General features: G+C 43.9%; 1 protein-coding gene across 1 annotated transcript in view; it reads left to right on the top strand.

The window, feature by feature from the left end:
• The window catches only part of ddx11 (DEAD/H (Asp-Glu-Ala-Asp/His) box helicase 11), a 122,060-nt gene that overhangs the window by 85,169 nt on the left and 17,624 nt on the right, over positions 1-19,267 (top strand). The window contains exons 18-22 of the mRNA XM_059977736.1: positions 1,431-1,543; positions 5,223-5,295; positions 13,758-13,861; positions 16,170-16,319; positions 19,167-19,235. Of these exons, the coding sequence (XP_059833719.1) occupies positions 1,431-1,543; positions 5,223-5,295; positions 13,758-13,861; positions 16,170-16,319; positions 19,167-19,235 (509 nt within the window). The remainder of the gene's footprint in view (positions 1-1,430; positions 1,544-5,222; positions 5,296-13,757; positions 13,862-16,169; positions 16,320-19,166; positions 19,236-19,267) is intronic.

Here is a 19,267-nt window from a genome sequence, read left to right as displayed (position 1 = left end):
CACATATGAACAAACATTTGGGAGACTGGCTGGATGAATAGGGATAGGTTTGCCAGTTGCTGCAGGCACCTTCTGCCAGGTGAGAAAGGGTCATTTCTGCATGTCTTCTCTCCCCACTGGAACAATCAGGAGTTGGGTGGAACTACGCAGCGCTGGGAGCACTGAGCAGATTTTCACACACTAAGACCAGTTGGCTGCCGCTCTTCGCATACCCACTTGTTCTCCTATTGCAGCTGTTTCTGAGATCCTCTCCCACACACTGCTTTGCTTCATTTCCCACTTAGGATCAGCTTGTGTTACAAATAGTTCTCAGGAACAGAACCCTGTCAAATCCTGGGGACCGGCTGTATATTATTTATTTCACAGTTGCTTTTTGTAAGATGTTGTCTTGTGTTCTGTACAAGCACAAGCTGAAAGATCACGTGGAGCTGGTGTTCAAAATAACAGGCTATTTATTTAAAAACTGATGCACACCAGGAGACCAGTCAAAGCTAATCTAGCTGAGCATGAATTTGGTACAACATTTACATTCTCAGTTGGCAAGATTACCAGTGAAGCTCCATTTTGATAAGAGAATGGTGGCTACAGAAATTTAAGTTGCAGAGTAGGACCTGATTACAAAATAAAATGATTACCCACAGGTCTACACCATGGTAGCGTAGCATTTAGCAGAATGCTGTTACAATTCGGGATGTCAGTGTTCAATTCTGGCACCATCTGTAAAAGTTTGTACTTTCTCCTTGTGACTATATGGGTTTCCTCTGGGTGATGTTATGGCTTTCACCCACAGTCCAAAGTTGTACCGATTAGTATGTTAATTAGTCATTATAAATTGTCCTGTGATTAGACTAGTGTTCAATAGGTGAGTTGCTGGGCTCATTGGGCCAGAAGACCCTGTTCCACACTGTGTCTCTAATAAATATAGTTTTTTATTGCAACAGTCGGTTGCTATAACACAATAAGTGAACTTTCTGAAACCTGGATGTAGTTGCTATTGCATTCTGTGTCTCTATTTTTAGGCTTTATTGGTGGTTCCGTTACCACATAAGCACAAGCCATATCCCTATTTACCAGTTATTAACCCTCACTATTCTCCATACAACTATCTGTTATTACGCTTCAGAGAAACCCATTATGTCATAGGGAATGATCGCAGTTCTGATTAAATTCAGGTCTTTTCAAGTTTAGTTTGATCATTTGAATGGTTGACTATGGCCTTCACTGTGACATCCCTGATTCCCATCTTATTTTCCACCACCCAGAGCTCTCAATGGTGGGGAGTAAAATATTAACTTGTTTCTGCTACCTATCGACATCTAAATCCAATGCCTTAGTTATAGACTCTAAAACCAAACCAAATGACAGATGTGGTCAAGCAACACTATGCCCTGGTTTGATTCAATCTTATACTTGTTCTGTCTATCCCCTAGGTACGGTATCTCAGAGCAGCCTGAAGTTCCTGCTGCTGAACCCAGCCGTCCACTTTGCTGAGATAGTGAAGGAGAGTCGAGCAGTGGTCATCGCTGGAGGCACAATGCAACCGGTAATTCTTCCTGATGCCACATGGGTGATGTTTTGGTTTAGGGAGATTTTACCACCTCTCCAATTTGGTTTTCAGTTTACTTAATTCCATTGGGGAGAACTAAGCCAAACCATTTTGCTCCTTCGCTGTGTAGATATTCTTGGCTGATCCATCCAGTGAGGGGAAAATCATTCTACATTCTAGCTCCCTATCAATATCCAGGAATTCTGCATGTCTGATATGCAAGTCTGTGTGCATGTGTGGTAACATGTTAGTCCATCACCAGTTTTGACTATAATGCCCTCTTGGTTGATTATAGATATGTTCAACTGCTTCTCTGAATGCTTTCAAAATAGCTACAGTAACATATGGCTTTATATCCAAGTTTCATCTTCCTCTCCCACCAGCCACTACCCCTCCGAACAATATATATTGTTATTGACATGCAAATATCTTAGATAATTGTCTTGTTTTGAGTTTGTGCTGGGTGCTATTCTCTGTTCTGTAAGAGCATAAGACATAAGAACAGAATTAAGCCATTCGGTCCATTAAGTCTGCCTTGCCATTCAATCATGGCTCATTCATTTTTCCTCTCAACCCTATTCTCCTACCTTTCCCCATAATCATTAATGTCCTTACGAATCAAGAACCTATTTAAATATACCTAGTAACTTGGCCTCCATGGCTGCCAGTGTCAATTAATTTCACAGATTCACCACCCTCTGGCTAAATAAATTCCTCCTTATCCATTCTGAAGTAGGGTCCTTCTATTCTGAAGCTGTGGCCTCTGCTTCTATCCTCTCCATGTAGGCTTTTCAGTATTCGGCAGGTTTCAAAGTGATCCCCCTGTACACACAGTTTTGTTCAGGTTCTATGAGTCTTGCATTATATGGTGCACTCTTACCATCTGAGCAACATCAGTGTCTCCCGTATCTGAGGTGTCCTGCCTATATGTGGCACCAATCTGTAGATGTGTTGAGATTTCATCTCTGGGAGCACTGAAACCATTATTCTCAGCCCCTGATATTATACAACTTCGGGCTGAACCATTTTGGGGAGCTATTACAGCCATAATGAGCCCGATGTTCTCCATTCTTTCAAAGAAAACAGCATTTATATTATGTCACCTACCCGTAATTCTTGCCACATTCTTGTGAACTAAGTCTCCAGTATTGTACCACAACTACTGCAACTGGCCAATTATGCTGATCCTAACTAACCGTAATGAGCTTCTTGTACCATCAAGGTATTAAATAACCTTCATTTTTCTTAAACTCCACTGTAACCTCACCCCTGCAATTCACCAAGTTTTCCAGTTCCAGCTGTGACCCATTGCCTTCCTGACATTTTGTTCTTCATCACTGCTGACATATAAATGTCAGCAAATCTGGTTGATGTCACTATGCTTTATTTCTTTCTCAAGAGATTTCAGATTGGTAATTGGTTATTAGCATTAATATAGTTCACTTCAATGATAAAATCCTTATTTTTTTAGATACATAGCAGGAAACTAAGGATTTTACAACTTCTTTTCCAAGTACAATGAGATATGCAGGAAGAAATTCTAAGATGTAAGGATTAGGAAAGGGAAAAGGCCATTCAGCATTTTGACATTTTTCTACTATTCTGTATTGTGGTTGCTATTTGGCCTTAACTCCCCTCCCCTTTTCCCTATAAATGTCAATTTCAGAGCCCACCCCACTTCCAAAATTCTATTTCGATCTAAATGTTCAATCATTGTTTTCTTGAGATATAAAATTCTAAAAATTCTCAACCTCAGACAAGAAGTTCCTCATCTGTCTTTAAAAACGGCTCCATTGGGGAAGGTGTCCATTTCTCACTTACCCTGTTAAGCCTCCTCAGAGAATCTATGTATTTTAATTGGAGGCCCAGTCTTCTCTCTTCCCCACATTAAATAAATCATGTTGGTGACACTTTGCTGCTCAGCCTTTAATATTAGCATTTGTAGAAGGCTGGTTAATGGGCAGAAAATGGTAACAATAAATGTCATTTTTAGTTAGAAATCCTTAAAGTTGGATGCTCCAGGGCTCTGTGCTGGGTTTTAAATAAAAAGACCAAAACTACAGGCATTACTTCAGATTAGGCAGAACTTCTCACTAAGTACCTCCTTTAGAAATAAAGACTAATACTGCAGTACCCCCCCTTAATTGTTATACCTTCATGTTAACTTTCTGTATCTTACATGAACCTCAATGGCAAATCATTTAGTAGTCTCACTATCTTTGTGATACTCTGTTCTTCCATTTTTCCTACCAAAAGAATTATGCAATCCTAGTCAGTTTCCAGTGTCAGAAAAATCCAAAACATTACAGTAGATCACTTCATCTAATTTATTCAAATAGATTGTAAATGGCTTAAGTTCCAGAGCTGATTCTCTGAGAGCTCTCATTATTATAACTCACTAAATTGAAAATGATTTATTTATCCCTGTTTTGTTTTCTGGCTGTATATCAATCTGCTGTCCATGTTGCCCCTCACTTCTGTGAAACTTTTATCGTCTGCAGTAACCTTTGAATAGGCATATAATGGAAGCTTTTCAACAATTCAAATCTACTAAATCTACTGGTTCTGCTTCGTCCACCCTTCTAATTACATCCTCAGTTCAATAAATTTAAACATTACTTTGGAAATCCTATAGATTACTCCACCATATGTTCTGCTTTTATTCTTCTCCTATCTTCACACAAACTAATCATACCTGATGGAGCTCTACGTCCATTCCACCAACCTTCCTGAAATATGTAATCTTTGGAATATTCAGTTCCCACCTATGGTTATCTTGCAGTTGCTTTTCTGTTAGATTGAACACTTTTAATTCTAATATCTAAGAGTGCTTTTTTTTTATGCTTACTTTGGAAATCTGAAATAAAGCAAAGTACTGGAAATACTTGGCAGGTTAAGTGTCTGTAGATGGTTAACTGAGAAATTATTTATCGTTTCTGTTGGCCTATTTGTGCAACAATTTGCCCATCCATTATGAATATGAAACCTCCTTTTACTGGGCATCTCTGGAAAACTGGCTCGCTAGGCCCCTCGCTAACAGCCACTGGTTCCACGGAGATAAACCCACCTTTCTCCGGCTTCATCCATCTAGGGTGTATACAACATTGGTCCTGCCATCTCCGGGAGGTTGGGATGTCTCACCCACCCAAACCCCAGTTTGTGTGAATGCTGTGTGTTTTACTGCCCCCAGCAAGAAATAATAGGTCATGTACTGCATACAGTTAAAAGAAGTATATTTAAGAATGTTAATTTAAGCAAAGAGTTACAGTACTCTAAATAAAGCAGTTACATCTAATTTATACTGAGAATAGACAAAAGGAAATATAGCAATAACAGTATTAATTGGCTCCATTTGAGGTTCTCAGTACTTAACTGGAAAGGTGTGAAGATACTTTATGATTTAGGAATAAATTGTTCTGTTTCCATTATTGATCTCTTGCAAAGGGTCAAAGCCATGATGTTGAATATCATTTGGGCTGGTAAGAGTAGGAAAGAAGAGATAAAATCAGAAGGCATCATTTTTGAGGAAGCAAAGGTATGAGGAAACAAATGAGGGATTTGAGCAGTTGCACACCATTGTCATGAGAGTGAGGTCCAATAGGCAATTATAGCAGTACAGGGAAATAAACCTGTTACACTCTCATAATCTCCACGGTATTTCCAATCCTTTCACCAGGTGGCAGAATTCAAAGACCAGCTCCTGTTCACTTCGGGTGTGTCTGCAGACAGACTGGTGGAATTTTCCTGTGGTGAGTCCAGGCTGACTCCTGCCCATGCCTTAATAATATTATAGTAACTAATTTGTTGCCCTCTTTCTGAACACAGAGAGGGAGAGGAAGGTGCATCTTTTACAGCTTTACTTCAGATCGGAGTCACTGATTTTATACTAAGCAACGATTTTATACAAGGAAATATGACACTGCTAATGAGTAACAGCCTCTGCCATCCACAATACTGTATGCACTTCAAGAGGAAAATTTCACCCCACCCCAATTCCTTCTTGATGCTTCTAATATTGCATCCAAAGTAACAGCTGCATTTACAAACAAAGCTTTCTCTTTGTTCATTTAGACTTGTGCTTTACTGGCCTGGTGTCCATTCTTTACGTTTGTACAGTGTCTATGGTTTGTCCTTTCACATTTTGTAGTCCAGCAATCTAATACTAAAAAAAAATCACCTAAAATGACAAGGTCTAACTACACCAAAAGACCAACTCTGTTGCCTAACCATATGCATCACTTTCTCTGAGCAGTGCAGTGGTGACTGATCTGTGCATCAGACTCTTGAAACAACACTCTTCTGAATCATGTTGTGAGGTAAGGTTACCAGGTGGACAGAGGCAAGGATTCAAGAATGTGCTCAATGCTGCCCTGAAGTGCCAAATCCCAGAAACTCCAGGGAATCCAGCAGCCATAACTGCTCAGTGGGAAAAGGGCCTGAGGGATGTAATGGAGAACCTTAAGATTATGCATTAGGAGGACGCTAAAGGCCTGCTTAAGTAGTGAAAGAAGTGCATCACCACAATGGCTTCGTCAACCAACTTAGAACCACAAAATTGGAGTGGCCTTGATTCTGGGATTGTTGAAGTCACTCACCCCTGGCCGCACTCCCCCCCACCCGGCCCCAAGCCTGCAATTAAACTGTAGTCCACAATCAACAGCCTTAAAGTGGGCTATCCTGGGGTCATCTTCATCATAGCCAATGTCTTCAACCACGCCAACTTCTAGAGTGTGTCACCAAAATACTACCAGAGGATCTCCTGTCCCACCACAGTCAAACACCCTTGATCATAACTATGCAACCAGCAAAGGTGCCTATTAAACACCCCTCTCCCACCACCATGCTTTGCTAAGTCACACCACCAGAATAAACAGTAGCTGAAACTAGAGGATCGGTACAAGAAGTTGTCCAGTGCTGGTTTAAAGAGATAGATGAGATTCTGTACAACAGTTTGAATTGGTAGACTGGTCAGTTTGAAAGACTGAACAGCAGGTCTAGATATGCATGTCACCTTCATCAGTGGGTGTGTTGAGGATCCTACCTTCTTTAAGAAGATCACCATCGTTCTAGTACCTAAGAAAAACAATATATTGTGCATTAATGACTACTGCACAACAAATCTGGTATCAAAGAGATTGATCTGGGTGTTCCCAAGCCAGAAACCATGGATGAATCCATAGGTATTGGTCTGTCCCAGGATTGATCACTAGGGCCTGTCAGTCAGCGTGCCTGGAGTTCTGGTTTCTGCATTCAGCTAGTCTAGGGGTTGATACCAAAGATCAGAGCCTGAAAGTCGATTGGTAATTGGAAAGTTAAAGCCCAATGGTTGAAACCTGGATCTGGAAACTGGAGGCCTATCCGGGACTTGTCTGTGTGTAGATGGGAGGGAGGATGGAGAAAGGAAGGAAGGGGCTTGTTGCTGCTGATGTTGTTTTGTTGCTTGTGTTCTGTGTTATTCTGCTGAGCAGTGTGGGTATGCTATGTTGGCACTGGAATGTGTGGCGACAGTTGCAGGCAGCCCTCAGCATATCAGAAGGTGTGTTAATGCAAACGTCACATTTCACTGTGTGTTTCCATGTACATGTGATACTAAGACAACTGCGCTGCTCCAAAAAGCACTATACGAGGTTGTTGTTACCCTCGACCTTTAGGCTGTATGATGAGTCAACCTATAGCCGGGGAAGTGATGACCCCCCCCCATTAGTCTGTTTGAGGTAACTTGCTTGTTATTCTTTCTTACTTCCCTTCTAACCTTTGTATATCTGTGTACTTGTAATGCTACTGTGACACTAATTTTCTTTGGGATCAATAAGCTATCTATCTCTCTGTCTATCTTTCTAAATAAATCTCATTCTGAATCTGGATCAACAACCTGTCCTGGTTCATCCACATTGATGTCACAACCAAGAAAGCTCACCAGTGCATTTACTTCCTCAGAAAGCTAAAGAAATTTGCAAGAAACAGCAAAGAGTTGTGGATGCAGTTTCAGCATGACAGGAATTATCTTCTCTCAAAGACTGTCTACACTTCTCACTGCCTCAGTAAAGCAGTCAGCATAATCAAAGACTCCACTCACCTTGGTCTCTTCCTCCCTCCTCCCAACGAGCAGCAGATTTGAAACCCTAAAAGTGCATACCATCAAGCTAAAGGACAGCTAAGGAACAGTTCCCTAATATGATAAGTTGCACTCACGATCTCACAATTTATCTCATTGTGACCTTGCACCTTATTGTCTACCTGTACTGCACTTTTTTTGTAATGTTTACACTTAGATTCTGTTATGTTTTGCTTTAAACTACCTCAGTGCAATGCTGTAATGAAGTGAACTATATGAACAGCAATGCAAGACAAGTTTTCATTGTACCTCAGTACATGTGACATTAACATAGTTCACATAACTCTTTATCAAGCCAGTGATCGGAAATTTGGTGATTGTGACGACCTACTTCCCAGCGCACTCAAACCGGCTCACAAAGCAGCGCACACCAGCATTGAGGCAGGTCCCAAAGAGGGCACCAAGCCTGCTTCACCAGCAAGGGGAAAAGCCCGTGCGCGGGATGGGACTGTGAATACACATTCCTGGGGAGGGCGGGATCAGGAAGGCTTTAAAGCGAGGCCACAAAGTTTGAATAAACCTCTTTTGTAACTGCAGCTCACTGACTCCGTGTTGTTATTGCAGCGCTGCATGTAGTACACCGCTACAATTGGTGACCCCTGACGGCCCAAACGATACTTGGACCGGAGATGAATGACACCACATCTGTTCATGCAGTTTTGTTAAAACTGCCAAGTTTCTGGACGCTGCAACCTTACCTATGGTTCCAGCAAGCAGAAGTCCAATTCCACATTCAGCAGATAACCTCAGATCCCACACGTTACTACTATGTGGTGAGCTCCCTCGATCCGGAGACAGCTGCCCAGGTTGAGGAGTTCATACAATCACCCCCAGTGGATGGCAAATACACAGAATTCAAAGCCTTGCTCATAAGGACTTTCAGACTGTCAGAGCATGAGCGAGCTGCCCACTTACTGCACCTGAATGGTTTGGGGGACAGGCCACCGTCGGCTTTGATGAATGAGATGCTTGTCCCTGGCCGGAGGACACAAACCCTGCCTCATGTTTGAGCAGGCATTCCTGGAGTGGCTGCCCAAGGATATATGCCTGCTGCTGTCCGACGCGGATTTCAGCGACCCTCGGAAGGTGGCGGCCTGGGCGGACGTGCTGTGGAACGCCAAGAAGGTGAGTGGGGTGTCCATCGCATAGATCACCCGTCCACGCTCCCAGCAGCAAACCAGACCAGGCCCGGCCGCAGAGCCCGCTAACCCCAGAGGCAGGGGTGAGGAGACCAATGAACGATGGTGCTTCTACCATCAGCGGTGGAGCACAGAAGCCCACTGCTGTAGCCTGCCCTGCAAGTTCCCGGGAAATGCCAGGGCCAGCCGCCGCTGATGGCTACGGCGGCTGGCCATCGGGATAGCCTCCTGTATGTCTGGGACAAGCAGTCGGGACGCCGCTTTTTGGTCGACACTGGAGCCGAGATCAGCGTCTTACCTGTGATGAGTTACGACACCCGCAACAGAGAACCGGGTCTCACCCTGAGGGCACCCGTACAGTTCGGCTCCAGCCGGTTCACGTGGGTCTTCACACTGGCTACCATAGCCCAACTGCTCCTGGGAATGTATTTTTTGCGAGCTCACAGCTTACTGGTCAACCTGCCCAGAAAGAGACTGGTCCGTGCCGAGACCTTTCAAACGTTCTCCCTGGGTGAAGCCCAATTGCCAGCCCCACACCTAGACTCCATCACACTGTCCGACAACAACTTCGCCAGAGTCCTGGGGGATTTCCCATCAGTTCTGGCATCACAGTTCACGGCAGCCATGCCCCGTCACGGCGTACAGCACCACATCCCGACACAAGGACCACCCCTCCACCCCCGTGCTCGAAGGCTTCCCCCAGACAAGCTCCGGCTGGCGAAGGAGGAGTTCAAGAGAATGGAGGAATTGGGGATCATACTGTGGTCCGACGGCCCATGGGCCTCCCCCCTGCACATGGTGCCCAAAGCAACAGGGGGCTGGAGACCATGTGGCGACTACCGCAGGCTGAACGAGGCTACAACACTGGACCGCTACCCTGTGCTGCACATTCAGGACTTTGCAGCAAATCTGCATGGTGCACGGATCTTCTCCAAGGTAGACCTCGTCCGGGGATACCATCAAATCCCGATGCATCTGAACAACGTCCCCAAACGGCATTCATCACCCCTTTCGGCCTTTTCGAGTTCCTCTGCATGCCGTTCGGCCTAAAGAACGCCACACAGACATTTCAGTGGTTAATGGACGTGGTGGGACGCGACCTGGACTTTGCTTTCATCTATTTGGACGACATCCTCATAGCCAGCAGCAGTCATCAGGAGCATCTGTCCCACCTCCGTCAACTCTACGCCTGACTGAGTGAATATGGCCTGACAATCAACCCGGCCAAATGCCAATTCGGGCTCGACACCATCGACTTCCTGGGCCACAGGATTATTAAAGACGGGGCAACCCCTCTACCCGCCAAGGTAGATGCGGTCCACCATTTCCCCTGACCCAACACAATCAAAGGCCTTCAGGAATTCGTTGGTATGGTGAATTTCTACCACCACTTCCTCCCTTCAGCTGCCCGAATCATGTTCACCCTGATGTCGGGTAAGGGCAAGGACATTACCTCGGACGAGGAGTCTGCTGCCGCTTTTATTAAAACCAAAGAAGCCTTGACAAACGCCATGATGCTAGTGCACCCCAGAATGGGCGTCCCTACTGCCCTCACAGTGGACACATCTAACACGGCAGTCAGTGGAGTGCTGGAACAACTCTTTGAGGGTCGTTCGCAACCCCTGGCGTTTTTCAGCAAACACCTACAACCAAATACAGCTCAAATACAGTGTTTTTGACCGGGAACTGTTGGCGCTATACCTGGCAATCCGGCATTTCAGGTACTTCTTAGAAGGTAGGCCCTTCACTGTGTTCACAGACCACAAACCGCTTACCTTTGCGTTCACGAAAGCATCCGACCCCTGGTTGTCCTGCCAACAGCAACATCTGTCCTACATCTCCAAGTACACGACGGATGTCCGGCATGTCTCGGGGAAAGGACAACGTTGTGGCGGACGCCCTCTCCCACCCTAACATCCAAGCCCTGTCCCAGGGGGTAGACTATGAAGCGCTGGCAGAGGCGCAGCAGGCAGACGAGGAGATCCCTAGTTACAGGACTGCAGTCTCCGGTTTGCAGCTCCAGGACCTCCCCGTAGGCCCAGGTGAGAGGACCCTACTCTGTGACGTCACCACCGGCCAACCCCACCCCATTGTTCCGGCAGCCTAGCGGCGGCACGTTTTCATCTCCATTCACAACTTAGCGCACCCCTCCATAAGGACAACCATCCGGATGGTAGCCAACAGGTTCGTTTGGCACGGACTCCGCAAGCAGGTCAGTGAATGAGCCAGAAAGTGCATGCACTGCCAAACAGCCAAGGTACAGCGGCACACCAAAGCCCTGCCACAGCAGTTCCACCCCACCCGCCGGCGTTTCTACCACATTCATGTGGATATCATGGGCCCTCTGCCAGTGTCGCGAGGAGCATGGCACCTCCTGACTATCGTAGACCGGTTCACAAGATGGCCAGAGGCAGTTCCGCTCACCGACACCACCTCTGAATCCTGCGCCCGGGCACTGATTGCCATCTGGGTATCTGGCTTTGGTGTACCGGCCCACATTACCTCTGACAGAGGCGCCCAGTTCACCTCCAGCCTGTGGTCAGCTATGGCCAGCCTTTTGGGGACACAGCTGCACCACACAACTGCCTACCACCCACAGTCGAACGCACTAGTGGAGCATTTCCACCGTCACCTGAAGTCGGCTCTCATGGCCCGCCTCAAAGGGCCTAACTGGGTGGACGAGCTCCCCTGGGTCCTGCTCGGAATCCACACGGCGCCCAAAGAGGATCTGCACACCTTGTCGGCTCAGTTGGTGTATGGCGCACCCCTGGTCATCCCAGGAGAGTTCATACCGGCCCCAAGGGGGCAAGAGGAAGAACCCGTAGCAGTCCTGGACAGACTACTCGAGAGGCTCGGCAACCTGGCCCCCATACCCACTTCGCAGCATGGGCAGAACCTGACCTGCATACCCAAAGACCTGCAGAATTGTAAGTCCGTTTTTGTACGACGGGGCGGTCATCAGGCACCACTACAGCGGCCCTACGGAGGGCCATTTACGGTGATCAGAAACAGCAGGTCCACATTCGTGCTGGACTTTGGGGGGAAGAGGAGATTTTCACGGTGGACCGACTCAAACCGGCCCATGTGGACTTGGCGCAGCTGGTCGCGATTCCGGCACTGCGGCGCAGAGGCAGACCTCCCAAACAGAGTCCGACCCAGACTGTGGACATTGGGGAGTGTGTCGCTGGTTCTGGGGGGGTGTTATGTGGCGACCCACTTCCCAGCACACTCGAACCGGCTCACAAAGTGGCACGCGCCAGCATTGAGGCAGGTCCCAAAGAGGGCACCAAGCCTGCTTCACCAGCAAGGGGAAAAGCCCGCGCGCGGGAGGGGACTGTGAATACGCACCCCCTACAACATTCCCACTCGGGGAGGACGGGATCAGGAAGGCTTTAAAGCGAGGCCACGAAGTTTGAATAAACCTCTTTTGTAACTGCAGCTCACCGACTCCGTGTTGTTATTGCAGCACTGCATGTAGCACACCGCTACATGATCAAATCTTGCCACTATCTTTAAGTTCTCCCCGTGACTGCAGGTTTCCTCGCACATTCTAAGATATATGGGTTAGGGTTACTGTGTTGTGGTCAGCTATGTTGTTTCCAAGAGCATGCTGACAATTGTCTGCCCGCAGCACATCCTCAGATGATGTTGGTCTTGATGAAAATGGCGCATTTTGCTGTATCTTTCAATGTGCGTATAACAAATAAAACTAATCTTTAATAAACTAATTTACCATTTTACCAAGGTCTTCAACTGTGCAGCGTATATTTAGTTTTAATGATCTTTGCAGTGCTACTTAATTGCAACAGTAATATTAAAATACATTAAAATGATTCTTCCATTGCTTAAGCTACTTGTTGCTAATTGTTCCTGCTCCTGTTGAGATATCCAGAGATGCAGAAATCAGTGCTATAGCCTCCTATCAAGCAATGAGTGACTCTTGTTTTGCATGTGTTAAAACCATGGTGTGTGCACATTGAGCTGCAAGTGAAAGAGTTTATCATTGACATGAATATTTTCTCTACATATTTCTTTTTATCTTAGTTGTCTCATAGATATTTGAACAGACTAGGACATATTCTGTCTCTTCAGTATCTAGAGGTTAATTAGTATTATAGGTGTTGGCGCGTGGGTAAGACGTTCGTCTAGTTATCTGTAGGTTGCTAGTTCATGTGTGTGTCCTTGAGCAAGGCACTAAACCACACTTTGCTCTGCGATGACACTGGTGCCAAGCTGTATGGGTCCTAATGCCCTTCTCTTGGACAACATCGGTGGCGTGGAGAGAGGAGACTTGCAGCTTGGGCAACTGCTGGTCTTCCATTTTAAAAAAAACCTTGCCTAAGCTTGCACCCTGGAAACTTTCCAAGATGCAAATCCATGGTCTGTTGAGACTAATGGAGGCCTACACTACTACAGTATTATAGCAGGAGCATTTGTGCTCAGGTACTTGGATAGATTATTCGCTCAGAACCTTTGAGTTTCTGCTTCATGGCTTGGAGTTTCTTTTTCGTTTTTTTTCTAAACCTGGAGAGAACTTACTTTTCTCCTTACGTTACTGATTTTAACTTGCTATCTAGAGGATAATGGCATCTGCAGTTTGCTCATTCGTAACCTACTGGTCAGCTGGTATATACTCAGAATCTTAGTACCATAGTTGGTTGGGCTTTAGTAGTTCTGAAGAATCTCTAAACTTTGTACCAACATTATTTTGGACATCCAAATGGGCATCTTCATTATGTGACCTCTGCTGATGTTGCTAAGAAGTAGGGCCCACTTCCCTACAAATGAGGAACCTTGTCAACCATTCAAGAACTGCTAAATCTTGTAAAAATTTCCAACAGAAAGCTTCCATACAATAAGAATGTCACAGTTCTAGTTTCATAATTTTGTTTGCTTTGTGTAACGTTTATTTTGAAATGTTCTAATTATTTGATTGTTCTTCCTTGAAATCTCTAAGGTCATGTAATTCCACCAGAAAATATTTTGCCCATCATCCTCTGTAGTGGTCCATCAGGGCAGCAGCTTGAATTCACCTTTCAGAAGAGGGACAAACCACAACTGGTCAGTCTATTAAATTTGGTATTATCTCAGTTGTTTCCTGCCCAAATCTGATTCAACAATGTTCCTGCCTAAACTACAGCTACCTGCCTTAGTTAATAACTTAAAAATGTTTCTGAATGTTTTTTTTTCCTGTTAAAGTTGACTCAGAGGTTATATTGACAAATATTCTGTGGTTTGAAAAATGCACTTGTCAAGGAATCAGAAAAAAGTAATGGAACATGTGCGTTATTGAAGGAATTATTCCTACTAATAGGGTTTTACTCAAGTTATACTGATTGTGTGGTGTAGCTGCGTACTGGTTAGCACAATAGTTTACAGTACTGGCAATCTGGGTTCAAATCCCGCTATTGTCTGTGTACATTCTCCCTGTGAAACCGGGTGCTCTGGTTTCCTCCTACGGTCCAAAGTCCTACCCATCAGTAGGTTAATTGATCATTGTAAATTGTCCCGTGATTAGGCTAGGGTTAAATCAGGGGATTGCTGCTAAAAGGGCTGGAAGGGCCTATTCTGCACTGTATCCCAATCAATAAATAAATGCATATAAACTGGGATAATGGGGGTGGGGCAACGTTAAACACAGTATAAACTGTTATTGCTAAACTATTAATAGACTTCAGTAAAAGTATTCAACCCCTAATCCTTAGTTCACATAAATGAGAATTACAGCCAGGGATTTTGATCAATTTAACTGAGAATTTTTTATTTGTGAATCACATGTTCCTTTATTTACTTTTTTTATTATTATTATTTATTGAGATATTCCAGCCCTTCAAGCAGCACTGACCAGCAACCCTCAATCAGCACCCAGAGGAAACCCGTGCGGTCATTGGAAGAATGTATAAACTCCTTACAGACAGTGGCTGGAATTGAACTTGGGTAACATAGTGGTAACCACTATGCTACCATGCCATTCAAACGTTTTCACAGTAGAGAGCAAAAAATTATAAAGCATGAAAAACTAAAATTAAAAAACTGAAATGTCAGCTGTTCAAAAGTATTCATCACCCTATGTTCAGTACTTAGTTGAACCACCTCTTGCAGCTATTTGGATAAGTCTCTATTAGCTTTGCACAACATGATGGAGCAAGGTTTGCCCATTCTTTCTTGCAGAGTTGTTCAAGCAAGCTCTGCCAGGTTAGTTGGGGAGTGGCGGTGGACAGCAATCTTAAGGTCTTGCCTGAGATGTTTAATTGAGTTAAGGTCAAGACTCTGACTGGGCCACTCAACAACATTTTTTTCCATAGATGCTGCTTGGCCTGCTGAGTTCCTCCAGCATTTTGTGTGTGTTGCTCAGATTTCCAGCTTCTGCAGATCGTCACTTGTTTGTCACTCAGGGACATCAGTGTTCTTCATTTGAAGCCTCTGCATGGTTACTCTGGCAGTCTGCTTTGGATCGTAATCATGTTAAAAGACTAACTTTTCACCCGTAGGCTAACAGGTTTTTATCCAGGATCTCTGTTTTTAGCAGCGTTCATCTTCCCAACGATCCTGACCAGATTTCCAGTTCTTGCTGCTGAAAAGCTTCTCATAGCATGATGCTACCTCCACCATACTTTACAGAAGGAATGGTGTTACCTGCCTGATGCACAGTATTAGATTTACAACACACAAACTACTTAAGTGTTAAGGCCAAAAGGTTCCACTTCAGTCTCATTGACCACAAGACCTTCTATATCTTTATAGTATCTTCTTGGTGATGCCTTGCGAAGTCTTTACGGGCAAGGATATGCTTAAATTTTTTTAACCAGGGCTTCTTCCCTGCCAGTATTCCATAAATACTCTTTTTGTGCAAGGTCTTAGAGATTATGGAGCCATGAACTTCATCTCCAGTTGCATCCACTGACTTCTGCTGCTCACTTAGAGTGACTGTTGGTGTCACGGTAGCCTCTCTTACATGTGCCATTCTTCTCTAGTGACTAAGTTTAGAGGGGCAGCCTAACCTAGGCAGTGTGAATTGTGGGGGATAGTGATCAATGTATTCAGGTACTCCAGTATAACAATTATTGTACAGCTGTAATGTAAAGACTATCCTGGAGATGCAGACTGTTGATCAGAACTCTTGAGTGGATAACAGGACTAATGTCTTTGTTGAGTTGTGCCTTCCTGAGATATTGCCTGCAATATTTCTGAAGGTCTCTAGTCACAGTGGAAGTCTTGTCTGCGTCATTGCTCGTCTGTGTGGGTCAGCTGGTTCTGTGAGACAAAACTAGTACTGTAATGCTTGCAGCATCTTTCAGTCCTGTCTCAGACTGAGCAGTAAGGAAGTCTCATATTCTGCATTATTTTAACATCATCTTCTTCTTTCTAGCTGGATGAATGCGGTCGGGTGCTAGTCAATTTATGTAAGGTGGTCCCAGGTGGTATTGTATGCTTCTTTCCATCATACGAGTATGAAAATCTTGTGTACAAACACTGGGAAAAGACTGGTCTGTTGGTGCAATTAGAAGCCAAAAAGAAGGTAATTTGATTTGTAGTTTCTGTGACTCTTTGACGCCAGTAACATAAATGATTTTTCCTCCATTCTGATCTCACAATGCTGGAAGAATGAAAGATCTTATTGACTGCTAGGGTAGATGTCTGGAGACTGTTACCCCCCAGTTGAAGAACCTAGAACACCGGTTTGTAATCTCAGGATAAGGCACTGTGATGAAGAAAAACATTATTTATACAGAGCTGTAGATCTTTGTAAATGTATACATTTTGAGATTCCACAGCCCCCTTAGTGGCTTAAGTTCAAAGCTGAGATTTTATACACAAAGGAAATCAGGTGGGCTAGAGAACAAGGTATGGAATCACTTATGATTTCTTCAAGAGACAACAGGTTTAAGGACTTAGTGCTTTACATCTACTTTAACATTTAGCATCATGAATGCCTAGAGTAAATGAAGAGAGAGCTTTCCAGTGGCTGAAGGATCAATAATCTGAAGGCTTGCATTTAAGGTGTTTGGGAAAAGGAATGATGTGAACACTTTTATATCTTTAACAGATGTTTTGGGTTTGGAATGTCTGGCTTGGTAAAGTGCTGGATGCAAAATCATACCGTATTTGTAAAGATAATTTTGGTTTAATATTCAAAGGAGAAAATATTTTGGGGATATTGGGAAAGTGAAGGACAATAAAATAATTAAATTTAGTCAGTGCCACTGGTCTGTGATCGTTTGTCATTCATTAAAGGATATGGTGTAATTTTCTCCTTAACTTATAGATGCACAAAGTGATTAAATCAGAAAACCATAAGAGGCTCTGCCTAATTTTCAATACAATGCATTGAAACAAGGAAGAATTGTGATAAAGAAACTCCTCTACTTTCTTAGATGTTTGCATAGATTCGGCATGTCATCTAAAATTTTGCCAAACGTCTATAGATGCACAGTGGAGGGTATCCTGATTGGTTATTTCATGACCTGGTATGGAAGTACCAATGCCCAAGAATGGAAAAGCCTACCAAAAAATGGCGGATGGAGTCCAGTACATCACGGATAAAGCCCTCCCCACCATTGCACACACCTACAAAGATCACTGCCATGAGAAGTAGCATTCACCGTCAAGGACCCCTACCATATTTAGGAACAGTTATTACCCTTCAGTTGTTAGACTCTTGAACCGGTGGACATCTTCATTCATAACAACACTTAAAATTGATCATTGAACACAACCTTTGGACTCATTTTCAAGGGCTCAACAACTCATGTTCTCAATCTCATTTATTTATTTATTATTAATTGGTGCTTTTGTCTTTACACAATTTGTTGGTCTTTTTTCATTATTCAAAGTAAAGTTATTATCAAAGTGCATATGTCATCATAAACAACCCTGAGATTCACTTTCCTGTGGGCATTCTCAATGAATCCATAATAAAATAATAACCATAATAGAATAAATGAAAGACCACACCATTGTGCATTCAATCAGTCTGCAAAAGACAACGAACTGCAAATACTAAAACCAATAATAATAGTAAATTAATAAGCAATAAATATCGAGAGCGAGATGAAGAACCCTTGAAAGTGAGTCCATAGGTTGTGATGGGGCAAGTGACATTATCCCTTTATGTTCAAGTACCTAATGTTTGTGGGGTAATAACGGTTCCTGAAACTGGTGGTATTAGTCCTAAGGCTCCTGTACCTTTTTCCTGATGGCAGCAGTGAGAAGAGAGCATACCCTGGGTGGTGGTAGTCCCTAATGATGAATGCTGCACTTCTACGTTTCATGCAGATGCGCTCAATAGTGGGGAGGGCTTTACCTGTGATGCTCTGGGCCGTACCCACCACTTTCTGTAAGACTTTCTTTTCAAGGGTATTGGTGTTTCCATTCCAGGCTGTAGTACAGCCATTCTATATACTCTGCACCACACATCTATAGAAGTTTGTCAAATTTTTAGATATCATACTGAATCTTCACAAGCACCTAAGGAATTAGACTTACTGCCGTATTTTTTTTGTAATTGTACTTGTGTGCTGGGCGCAGGACAGGTCCTCTGAAATGATAACACCGAGGAATTTAAAGTGCTGACCCTCTTCACCTCAGATCCTCTGATGAGGCCTGGCTCATGGACCTCTGGTTTACTCATCCTGAAGTCAATGATCAGCTCCTTGGTCTTGCTGACATTGAGTGAGAGGTTATTGCTGTGGCACCATTCAGTCAAGTTTACAATCTCCCCCCTATATGCTGATTCATCATCACCTATGATTTGACCTACAACAGCAAACTTGAAAATGGCATTGGAGCTGTCCTTAGCCACGCAGTCATAAGTGTAAAGCGTGTAGAGCAGAGGGCTAAGCACACAGCCTTGTGGTGCACTTGTGCTGTTGGAGAGTATAGAGGAGATGTTGTAGTCAATCTGAACTAACTGGGGTCTGCGAGAGAAAAAATTTGAGGATCCAATTGCACAAGGAAGTATTGAGGCCTAGGTTATGAAGCTTATTGATGAGTTTTGAGGGGATGATGGTATTGAATGCTGAGCTATAGTCAATAAAAAGCATTCTGATGTATGCATCTTTGCTGTCCAGAAGTTCCAGGGTTGAATGAAGAGCCAATGAAATGGTATCTGCTGTGGACCTGTTGCGTCAGTGTGTAGTTTTTCATTTAGTCTACTGTACTTTGTTCCACTGAGTGCTTGCAAGAAAATGAATCTCAGGGTAGTGTTTTGTGACATATGAACTTTGATAATAAAATTTACTTTGGACTGTAATATTAATTTGTTGTCATGTGATATTTTTCTGTGTCACCATTATATAGTTGGACATATTATCAAGGTGCTGTGATTTCTGTTGCCTAAAATATTTTCATTTACATGATAATGCAGATTTTCCAGGAGCCCAGAAAAGCCAGTATGGTGGAGCATGTGCTTTTTGAGTACTCCAGGTGTATCCAGGTATGTAAAAACATGCTGCCATGCATTTGATG

The sequence above is a fragment of the Hypanus sabinus genome, chromosome 8, assembly GCF_030144855.1.
Source record: "Hypanus sabinus isolate sHypSab1 chromosome 8, sHypSab1.hap1, whole genome shotgun sequence".
NCBI lineage: Eukaryota > Metazoa > Chordata > Chondrichthyes > Myliobatiformes > Dasyatidae > Hypanus > Hypanus sabinus.
This window is presented reverse-complemented; position numbering and strand designations above follow the sequence as displayed.